The following is a 12,070-nucleotide window of genomic DNA, read 5'->3' as shown; positions in this document are numbered from 1 at the left end:
CACCTGCACAGAGACACCCACACAGATACATGCACACCCACACAGACACACCCACACACACACAAAGACACTCACACCTGCACAGGGACACCCACACAGACACACCCACACAGACACACCAACACAGACAAACCCACACACACAGATGCAACCACATACGACTACTCATGCACACATAAAAACACAGTGATTAAGAGAGTTATCTCAGTAATGTGAATCCAGACTAATCCATTAAACAATGGCTGATAGCAGCATGATTTTGTCAAAGGTGACCAAAGAAACTATGAGCAGGACTTTCATTCTATCATTTTAGTTTGGGCTCTTGAACAGTGTTTTCCCTTGTATTTCCAATTATAATTGCACTTCTATATCATGTCATTCTTTCTGAGTATGAATGTGCGTGCGTCTGGGATTGAGGGCATAGAACTTAAGTCTACATAGTAGATTAGGTAATAATCCATTTTACTACATGCTTAAGAAATAAGTTGGGTTTTAATAAACAAACTTATTTTTGAGTTTATTAAAGATACCAGTTTAAAGTCTTTTTTTTTAGATAACTGCAATAAAGAGAAACAAATTGATTATTTTGATGATAGATTAGAGATTTACATTTATATCTCATGAAGTGTTGGGACTTGATTTTCAGTCTGCTCTGTTGTCGTAAAAAGACCTATACCCTGAGATCTCCTGTTGGTCTCAATAACATTGCCTATCTCACTAAATTAATTTGTTCAGCTGTACTTTTTGATTTACAAACATCCATCTCATGATCATGATCCAAACGAGGGTGTAATTTTATGGATCCAAAGGTTGGAACCCATTCGCAACCCAGGGACTGCCATGTTGTGAAATAAAGTGCATTTTGTTCAAGACAAGAACCTCTCTCATTAAGCCTCACCATCATTTTCCTCCCTCATTGTCAGCCAAGTAAAACCCTTAGACTCAGTTATGAAATGATAAGAGTGGCAGAAAATTAACCCAACCGTAAGCAAGGTGTTAACATTGAAGGTTGCATAACAGCAACCATTCTATTGTTTTCTAACAAAACCAAATGCAGCTTGAGGGAAATGTTCTGACATGATGGGTTTTTGGATCTGGAATACACTGCCTGGGAGTGTAATGGAGGTGTATTAAATTGTAGCTTCAGAGTTGGATAAACACTTGATGGGAAAATAGTTGCAAGGCTATAGTGAAAAAACAGTGAAAGGGACCTTTCTTTGAAAGAGCACAGACTTACAGAGTCACATAGCCCAGAAACAGACACTTCAGTCCAACCAATCCATGCTGACCATAATCCCATAGGTCCTGATGGACAGAATGGTCACCTTCTGTGTCATAATCCTTCTATGATTCTATGATGCTCTAAAACTCAAAACCCTATTGGCCTCTGTCTTGAATATGCACAATGACTAGGTGTGACGATGCTGCCCCTTTAAAAAGGTTATTTTGTCCTTGTTTTTTTTAAAGAGAGGTCGTAAAGGCAGAGGTGACGAAATGTCTGGGCGCGAGCCTAGTTTAAACAATGACAGGGATGTGAGCAGTTCTCCCAGTTAACGGTCTTCTTTCTAGTTTGGGTTAGTTTTTAGCAGGCAGTCAGAAGCTGCTGCAGAGGAGAAAGGTTCCAAGCTTTAGCAGATAGTTCCTGGCTGGCTTTCTCTCTGAAATGTCTCCTGCCCGCAAGAACCTGAGTTTGAATTTGCCTTTTGCCAAGGGGTGTGTTTATGGGATATTCCAGGAATTGGAACAGCTTTTTAGTTAAGTTGTTATGATGAGTTGGGTTATTCTAAATTCTGTTTTCATTTGCTTGTGTGTCAACTGCTGCATTGAACTACGTTCTGCTTTGCTTAAAGCCCAGTGGTTTGACCAGCTGCATCACACCTGGAATACCCATTTCACATCTGCCTTTAAAATAAGAAAAGTTAAAGTCTGGGCTACTTCTTAAAACATTTTGAGGGAATCTGGCCCCCTTTACACTAAGCTTCTACAGCTGTCTGTCTGGATCAGAAAATTTGAAAGATTCAGAACTCTTTAGTGGAGAATTAGTTCCTCACCTCAGTACTAAGTGGCCATTATTCTAAGATGGTAATCCTGTGTTTTAGATTCCCCAGCAAGGGGGTTCATTTTCTCAGCAGCGACCCTGACAAGCCCCTCAATAATTTCATATGTTCAAATACGTGAACGCTCAACCTTCCAAACTCTAGGGTTTTATAGGCTTAATTTAATCAATCTCTCTCATAGAATAATCCTTACATCCTAGAAACCAATCTAGTGAATAGTTGTTGTGTTCTCTCTAGGACATGTGTGTACATCCTTAAGGAAGGGAACCAAAAGTATACACAATACACTAATGTGACTTCCTCAATGATTGTAGTTACATTTCTTTTAGTTGCGTGCCTTTTTAGCTAATATAACCTTTGCCTTCCTAATGGCAGGCTGTATCTGCTTATCAGTTCTCTGTAATTCATCCAACAAGGACACCCAGGTACTTCTGAATGTAAATATTTACCAATCTCTCTTTTTTTTAGCATTTTTCTAATTTCTCCATATTGCATTCCATCTGCCATATTCTTGCCTACTCAGCCAATCTGTCTACATGACTCTGCATCACTTACTTTCTCACCTAACCTTTATATCTTCAGCTAAATTGAACAGATTACGTTCAGACTCTTTATCTGACTGAGATTGTAAATAGCTGAGGCCAAACACTAAAGCTTTCGGTCCTCGATTATCTACAGCTACATTTCTTGTCTGCTGATTTGGTTCTAATCTATTAATTCAAATTTTGATTTGTAATTTCTTCTATGTTGCCTAATTGAATGCACAACATTTCTGATCTCCTCTTCATTCTCTCAAGCAACGTAGATGTTGCTGTTTGAACTGAGTGACAGTTCAGAGTAAGGGCAATGCTGTGGCCTCTGCTGTCACACGTTGGCTAGACTAATGCATTCTCTCCCAAAAGAATGCATTAGTGAGCCAGATGAGGTTTTTCCGAAATGGGTTGCTAGGGTCACCATTTTACTGAGGCTGGAAATTAAATTCCAGCTAACTGGCTTGTAAGTCCTCTTTTGCATTTTTGCTTATGTATTAAACAGATCAGTTATGTTTGTTTCCTTCTATTCAATTTGAGAAACAGTTCTAGAATCTAAGAAAGTTTGGAAGATCATATCTCTGTATCTCTGCAGACACATCTTTTAAACTCTGGGGTGCGGCTTGTCAGTTGAAGATTTATCACGACCTAATCACTTAGTGTTCTTTTACTTGCACTTACATCAAACTCATGAATCTGCACAGCACCCTCCGAAAAGGCAGTGGGAGCAGAGAGCCAATGGATGGCAAGCTCAGAGCTTGAAGCACTGGGATCCAGTGCAGCACCAGGTTCACATGTATGGGCAAGGCCAATGGATGGACCTTCAAATGTCATATCCGCTCGCATGGCTAGAACCATACACTACTCAACCCAGCACACCCCACACATACTCATCTTTCAGTAGTCTCTCTCAGCTACTTACATGCCCCGCCCCACCTCACTGTCACACACAAGCTATGCAACCAGGATAGCCACACGAGCCAAACAAGGTGCACCAGATTCAGTGGCACATGTCCCTCTCGGTTTTGCACGAGGAGGTGAGGCACGGCCAGAGGCAGTAGGAAAGAGCTGTAGGGGGTGACAGACATAGCTTCCTGTTCCAAACTCCATGGAGGAAATGGTGCCAGCCATAATCAGAATCGACATTGCTGAGGGCATGGCCAGAGGAAGGGCTGAAACTATTGAAGATGGCTTTATCCTCATACCTCATGCTACGTCTCACACTCCACTTCCTCATCGGACAGTCTCTGATGATTTACAGATGTGGCCGCTCTTATTTACCCCTCCCCCCATTTGATTCTTGCCCTCACCATAACTTTATCCCTGTTCCTTTCGAGATGCAATTTGGCCAAGCAATGGAGGAACTCAGGAATTGCACAATGTCGAAGGTGCACTATCGGGTGATTACAGGTGCACAGGCAGCACTGCCCATTCTGATGTTGTACAAATCTTAGAGGGACATACTTTGCTGGAATCTGCATGTGCTGAGACAATGGGCACATTCAAAAAAAAAGAAGTATAGCTAGGTCAGAAGGCAAGGTTAGTGCAGATATCAGCATGTTTGAGGATATGCTCACACAGGAGTTCTCCTGCACTGACTCTGATGAGAGTTTTGATGAGGCAGACTGTAGTAAAAGATTCATGGGTGCGCACAATGGGATGGACAGGGAGGTCGAGAGGCATTATCTCTGGACTGTTAATCTAGAGACCCAGGAAATGTTCTGGGAACCCGGGTTCAAATCCTACCATGGAAGATGGTGGAAATGGAATTCAAAACTCTGGAATTAAGAGTCTAATGATGACCACAAAACCATTGTGAATTGTCAGGAAAAGAAACCATCTGGTTCTCTAATGTCCTTTAGGGGAGGAAACTGCCATCCTTACCTGGTATGGACTACATGTGACTCCAGACACACAGTAATGTAGTTGACGCCTAACTGCCCATGAGGCAATAAATGCTGACCTAGTCAGTGATGCCCTCATCTCGTGAATAGACAAAAAAAAACAAAAAGCACTCTGGTACCATGGAATACTCTGGTATAAAGGTGGTGTATAAATTTGTGCAGAGCTTCTAGCTAGTTCATAATTACCAATACTGGGTTTGGTGGTGAACTCTAACACTTGTCGACCCAACCATGATGTAATGTGTGGTGTCTCGGTTTCCATTGCAAGAAAGCACTGTCAACCATCAGTCTGAAATTTGCAGTGGAAACTCATTCCAGCTCCGATTGCTCCTGTTACCATGGTTTTGTTACTGTTATCAAAAGAGCATGAAGGAGTCAGAGCCGTTCAGCTAGTTAGTTGAATTAAATAATCCAATTTAATTACTATGATTGTTCAGGTGCTAAGCTGGTGACACGGTGGAGCATTAAACTTTTTGAGATTAAGAGTATTCATCTTCTTACCCCTGCATTCTGTCAGTGTTGCTACTGTAATCTGCTCAACAGCTCACTCTGCTGCTGCTTTGCCTTAGATGTTGCAGACAGAAGATTAACCTTTTGTCTGCTCAATGCCATCCTTCAAGGCCATGTATCGTCACCCCATTTCGAGCCTGTAAACTCACCTGATTCTGCTGTGGTTTGCACTGTATCAGGCCATTGTACACATAGTTCACTGACGAAGAATCACACATTCGTTAACCCTATGTTGCAGGGAAATGGCTTTCTCTGTCACTGGGTTTGCTCGAAACCAGTCAAAAGGAAACAGGACAAAGGAAGGAAGTTCCTGCTCTGAGTTCTGCCAGCTAACCACCATTGAAAAAAAAACAGAGCAAATTAATTTCAACTCACCCGGCAACAGTCCCAAAATGGTCTGCTCAATTATTAATGTTCCACTATCTAATCTTCATGAATGACCCAGAGGCTGAACCATATATCTCTCAACTTCTATCTTTTGTGGCAATCGTTTCTTATCTCTATTCCATGCGTGTTTCATGATTTTTCTTCCCATAGTTAACAACAAATAAACTCACCCCTTTGTTAACTCAAGAAAGACTTCTGAAGAAATTGGCTCCTTTCAAAACATCAATTCATTTCTTTCAGGAGTAAGGTATCCACAGTGGGGGACTTTTAAAATTAATTTTGTTGCAACCGAGCAAAAGGGCAGATGAATAAAGAAATGGAGCCAGTTCATTGTTCCTCACCCTGGACCCAGCCAATCTACGGTATCCCTTCTGCAACTGGAAGAACTCAGCAGAGCCTCATGCTAGGACCGGTCAGAACTCCTTCCAGGTTTGCTCCTGCTTGTTGGTGGTGAGGGCTGTTCCACATGAAGTTGAGATGATATAGCAGGTGTCAGACCAACCCCAAATCCCTAACCCCATGAACTGCAGGACTTCCCTCGGGCAGCACACGCGCAACCCATTGCTCTACTTCATCACATTTTGTCAGACAACACAGCTTTCAGTATATACTTGCTACGTATATACATGCAATTTGGCAACTGGTCTTCGCAAGACCACAAGAAACTACAGAGTGAACACAGCCCAGTCCACAAACCAGCCTTTCATCTATCCTTGACTCCAGCTGTACTGCACTGGGAGAGCAATCAGCATAATCAAAGACCCCTCCCAACCCAGTTATACACTCTTCCTTCGTGCTCAAGGTATAAAAGTTTGAAAAGTAGACCCAAAACCAGTTTCTTCCCTGCTGTTATCAGACTTTTGAACAGAATTCTCAAATGTTAATTCTGACCTTTCTCTCTGCATCTTCTCTGTGGCTGTAACACTGTATTCTGCACTCTGTTCTGCTACCCTGATGCACTTTGTATGATACCATCAGCCTGTATAGCATGCAAAACAACACTTTTCACTGTATCTCAGTACATGCGACAACAACAATAAATCAAATCCAAGTGTGTGCGTGATTGCTAACTGCAGTGATGACCTAGCAGGTTAGCCGTTTTCTGTGTTGGTTGTAATACAGACGACATAAGCCAATAGCAACCTCAAGCATGAGGAACCTGCAATCCTACTGAAGCTCACTCCACCAGTAGATCTCTGGAAAAAGGAAAAGATATCATCTCTGAGAATTTCCATTGTGCAACAGTGAATGGATCATTAGCAAATAATGCAAACATCTCAAGCACCATGCTAGAAGCAAACAAATAGGCAAAAGCTCAATACTATTGCCACCTTCATAGCAACTGACAATGCAGTCTTTGCCTTGCTCTGAGTATAAAATGATAACTGCAGCAACTGGCAGATATTAGCGAGGTATTGACAATACAGACCATCTGGGACTCGAGGTCTTTACACTCCGGAAAGGCGTAGACCCTTTCTCCTCTTCCCTCTTCCAGCAGCTTGTCCTGCTCTGTCTATCTTCTGTTCATTCTCTCCACCTTGGTGCATTTCAGTGAGCCCAAGTCTTGGGAGCAATTAGTTTGTGCATTAGTCTTGAAATTAATGAAATACCTTTCTGCAGCTGCCAGAGTTTTATCTTAATAAAAGTTAAATCAACCCTGGAAAACCTAAAATGAGTAGAATTGTGGTATTAGTAGAACAAATCAATCAGAACTTCACCTCTAAGTAGATTCCTTTAAATTGCCCCAATGGGGATTATTTCTGCTATCGATCATAGGGTCACCTGTTAAAAATTTAAAAAGGAACTTGACAGGAGTGTGGAGCTGAAAATGGTTTTAAAAAATGCCAGAATTAGTGTCAAATCAGCATGGCATTAATTCATATGCCTGATCTCCCTACTTTGTATAGGCTAGTTAGAGTCATAGAGGCATAGAGATGTACAGCATGGAAACAGACCCTTCTGTCCAACCCGTCCATGCCGACCAGATATCCCAACCCAATCTAGTCCCACCTGCCAGCACCCGGCCCATATCCCTCCAAATCCTTCCTATTCATATACCCATCCCAATGCCTTTTAAATGTTGCAATTGTACCAGCCTCCACCACTTCCTCTGGCAGCTCATTCCATACACGTACCATCCTCTGTGTGAAAAAGTTGCCCCCTTAGGTCTCTTTAGATCTTTCCCCTCTCACCCTAAACCTATGCCCTCTAGTTCTGGACTTCCCCACCCCAGGGAAAAGGCTTTGCCAATTTATCCTATCCATGCCCCTCTTGGTTTTATAAACCTCTATAAGGTCACTCCTCAGCCTCTGACGCTCACATGCTAATTGCTTTGCCAAGATGGATTCCACTGCGTTTCACATCAATGTATGTGTGAGTGTCCTAGGCTCAGCCACCTTCAACTGCTCTATTAATGACTTTCCCTCCATCTTACGCTCAGAACCAGGATGTTCACTGACAATTGCACAATGCTCAACACAATTCACACTTCTTCAAGTACCGAAGCAGCAACATCTGGATAACATTTAGACTTGGGTTGATGTAACGTTCTCATCACATCAGTGTCAGGTAATAACTATCGCCACCGAGAGAGAGGGTAGCCATTGGCCCTAGAGATTCAATGGCATTACGTGAACCACCCATTATCTACATCCTGTGAGGATCATTTATCAGTTACCAGCAATATAAATACAAGATTGGCTCAGAGGCTGGGAACTTGACAGTGAGTTGTTCACCTCCTGACTCCTCAAACTCTGTCCATCATTTACAAGACACAATCAGGAGTGTGATGGAATACTGCCAATTTGCCTGGATGGGTGCAGCTCCAACAACACTCAGGAATTTTGGTACCATCCAGGTCAAAGCAGCCTGTTTGATTGGCACAATATCTAAAAATTGACATTCACTCCCTCCATTACCAATGTACAGTAGAAGCAGTGCGCACAATCTACAAGATCCACAACACTCCGATACTCCTTTAGTCACACCTTGCAAACTCACAACCTTTACCATCTGCCAGCAGTTACATATAAACACCATCACCTGCAAGTTCCAAGCCACTCACTTGGCAACATATCACCGTTCCTACAGTGTCACTGGGTCAAAATCTTGGAACTGCCCTCAGGAACAACATTGTGGTTCTTCCTTTAGCACACGGACTGCAGTGACTCAGGAAGGAGACTCACCATTACGTTCACTAGGGCAATTCAGGTCACAATAAATACTAGCGTAGCCAGTGATGCGCATATCCTATGAATGAATTGTTTAAAAGTGCAATGGTGGAGTTTTACAAAAAAGGATTAATTCTGCTTCCATGTCCTTCAAAACCAATGTTCATAACAAACTGAATAGTGTAATCGAAATAGGCTGAGACATGCCCCTGTGAGCAGTTGGAACCCTAAAGCAGGAACACTGCAATGTGTCTCTCTGTGCTGCAACTAATTATGATTGAAGCTGAGGATCCAAATTCCAATTACCGCACCTGGGAGCTTGCCGTGCTCAAATCGGGCTGCTGCATTTCTGACAATATTTTTCAGGATGCTACAAATGTAGCACAATTATTCTCTCTGATCAATTACTCTAACTTATTCTGGTGTGTGTATGTGTGTGTTTTGTTTTTGTTCTGCAGATATATCAGGGCTACATGCTCCCCAGTACACCTTGTATCTGCAGCAGGAAGCTCAGCGAGCCCTCACTGAATACATCCACTCTGCCCACCCTCGGGACACAAGCCGTTTCAGCCAGATACTACTTGCACTGATGTCCTTGAAGAGCATCAACGCACCGGTCATCACACAACTCTTTTTTCGACCACTCATCGGGAACGTGCAAATGAATGCCTTGCTGATGGAAATGTTGTATACGAGTTAGCCACACATTGCTGTGCATACCACAACGTGTAAACCATAAACAAGACAGTTGAGCTTTTCTTTCTATTTGACATGCTAACTTATTTGTTACAAATGTGTTTTCTAAATGTTTAAGTGTTTATGATTATGCCTGAATTATATCCCTAACCTGCATTATCTGAAAGACAAATGGATTCATTAAAGTATATAAGATATTTACCTTTGGTGTGTGTTTGTTTGAAATATGATGGCCTAGGAATTTGTTCACACTTGCCTGGCCATCCAAAATAGGCAGCAGGAGTCTCGGCAGACATAGCATGGCCTCATTTAATGAGAGATGGAATGTCCATTTGAGGTTAAGGACGTGAGCCATCTCTGTCTCATTAATATGACGCATGTAATGAGAGCATGCAGCATTTCCACCGTATTGGAGGCTGAGCCATCTGTTTAGCACTTGAAGACTGACTGCGCACCAAAGAATGGCTAGGCCCACTAATCCAGGACAACAGCAGAGAATATTTTAAACCAAGTTATGGGCTGTTAGAACTGGAAAACACTTGCTAATTCAGACACAGTAACCCCGATTTTAATCCAAGGATGGGAATCACAAATGTGAGGTTGGCTGGAAGAGACAGGCAAACAATTCTCCACCAGCCCTATAACCACCTTGGTCCCCCCTCCTATTCCCACTGCTCCCTCCCCTTTGACAAGAGTGCAAGGCCCAGGCAATTTTTAGAATGTGGGCTGACCATCCCCTGCCCTCAAAAATGGAAATCGAAATCTGAAATGACAACGAAAAGTGCTGCTAATACTCAGCCGTTCAGGCAGCCTCTGCGAAGAAAGAAGTGGAATGAATTCTTCAGGTGGTCAGGAAAGAAAGAACAGGTTTTAAACAAGCAGAGAAAGAGGGAAGGGATAAAAGGGAATTGCAGTGACAGAGTGGAAATCAGAAGAGATAAATCATGAGAGGGATAATGGTGCAAGGAGGTGGCTAAGGAGGCAAGAAAAGAAAGGAAATCAATGGCTATGGAGAAAGTGTAAAGCAGGAAGGTTTCTACTTTACTCAAAGGCTAATGTCCCACCAAACATGGGGTCTGGCCTAAGATGAGAATGTAGGAGGCATGGTTAGTTAGTTTGCAGATGACACCAAAAGTGGTGGTAAGGTAGATAGTAAAGAAGGTTATCTCAGAGTACAATGGGATCTTGATCAACTGGACCAGTGGGCAGAGGAATGTCGGATGGATTTTAATGCAAGGTGCTGCCTTTTAGTAAAACAAACTAAGGTAAGACTCAATAAAAACCAAAAGAGCTGCGGATGCTGTAAATCAGACACAAAAGCAGAAGTTGCTGGAAAAGCTCAGCAGGTTTGACAGCAATTGTGAAAAAAAATCAGAGTTAACCTTTCGGGTCCAGTGAGGAAGGGTCAGTTTTTGTTTCAAGGCAAGACTTACTGAGGTAACATGGGGCTCCAGTGAGTGTAGTCAAACAGAAAGACTGAGGGGTGCAGGTACATAGATGCTTCAAAGTGGTGTCACAGGTAGACAGGGTGATGAAGAAGATGTTTGGGTTTCATCAGTCAGAACATTGAGTAGAGGAACTGGGACATCATGTTACACCTGTACAGGACATTGGTAAGGCCACATTTGGAATACTGCATACAATTCTGGTCACTCTGCTATAGGAAGGATATTATTAAACTGGAAAGTTGTAACACAGACGTACAAGGATGTTACTGAAATTGGAGCGTTTGACTTATATGAAGAGGCTGGATAGGCTGGGATATTTTCACTGGAGCATATAAGGCTAAGGGGTGATCTTACGGTGGTTTATAAAATCATGAGGAGCATAGGTAAGTGAATAGCCAATGTCTTTTCCCCAGGGTAGGAGAATCCAAAAGGTTTAAGGTGAGAGGAGAAAGACTTAAAAGGGATCTGATGGCCAGCTTTTCCATTTGGAGGATGGAGGGAATGAGCTCCCAAAGGAAGTGGTCGAGGTGAGTACAATTATAACATTTAAAAGATTTTTGGACAGCTACATACATAGGAAAGATTTCGAGGGATATGGGCCCAAGTGTGGGCAAATGAGATTAGATCAATTTAGGACACATGGTGGCATGGATGAGTCAGGCCAAAGGGCCTGTTTCCATGCTGTATGACTCTATTCCTAACTTAGTGTTAGCTCCAAATGATTGGAAGGGGTCTAAATGAAAGACGGGAGTGCTGTTTCTTGAAAGTAGCTTGTTTGTCACTGGAAAACCACAGGGCACAGACTTGCCTAGAATTCATTGGGTGATGGAGACAATATATAAAAAGTCCAAAATAGGATCTTGTGGTTTGAGAGGCTCTGTGTTGGGGCAACATGCATGTCAAGGGGAATTTAGATCAATGCTAACCAGGCCCTGTTGTCTATGTCCCCACCACACTCTTATACCAAGTCATTCATGGAGATTTAGGGCATGTGGAATGTTGTACCTAACCCAAAAACTTTGTGTAGATTGTTCACATCTGCCATTTTTAGGTAACTGCATGTATATCAGTACACTGTGTTGCATATTTTATGTTTGATTTACCTCAGAGAAATGCAGACACATCATTTCTTTTTTACAAGGCTTTAAAATATCTCTGCACTTACAGCTCAGCATCTAGAGGCTTCTGCCATTCACTTTCCTCTGATTCCACTCCATGTTTACCAATCGAGCACAGTGAGCATAGATCGGTTACCAGACTCACATAACAAAACACAAAACTACTGAACACTGCAAACCAACTGCCCACCAGCAAATTGTAAGTGGACGTGTACTGAAACAACTCACCCATACTCTCTAAAAGGTTGCG

The 12,070-nt window shown here is 42.4% G+C and overlaps 1 protein-coding gene across 1 annotated transcript in view; it reads left to right on the top strand.

Annotated features, from left to right (window-relative positions):
• Window positions 1–9,415, top strand: part of LOC122557106 (nuclear receptor subfamily 0 group B member 1-like) — an 18,191-nt gene extending 8,776 nt beyond the window's left edge. The window contains exon 2 of the mRNA XM_043704425.1: window positions 9,017–9,415. Coding sequence (XP_043560360.1) covers window positions 9,017–9,258 — 242 coding nt within the window. The 3' untranslated portion in view covers window positions 9,259–9,415. The remainder of the gene's footprint in view (window positions 1–9,016) is intronic.
• Window positions 9,416–12,070: the final 2,655 nt, after the last annotated feature.

The sequence above is a fragment of the Chiloscyllium plagiosum genome, chromosome 15 (genome assembly GCF_004010195.1).
Source record: "Chiloscyllium plagiosum isolate BGI_BamShark_2017 chromosome 15, ASM401019v2, whole genome shotgun sequence".
In the NCBI taxonomy this organism is placed as follows: domain Eukaryota; kingdom Metazoa; phylum Chordata; class Chondrichthyes; order Orectolobiformes; family Hemiscylliidae; genus Chiloscyllium; species Chiloscyllium plagiosum.
The sequence above is the reverse complement of the archived record's forward strand: the minus strand, read 5'-3'. Positions and strand labels throughout refer to the sequence as shown.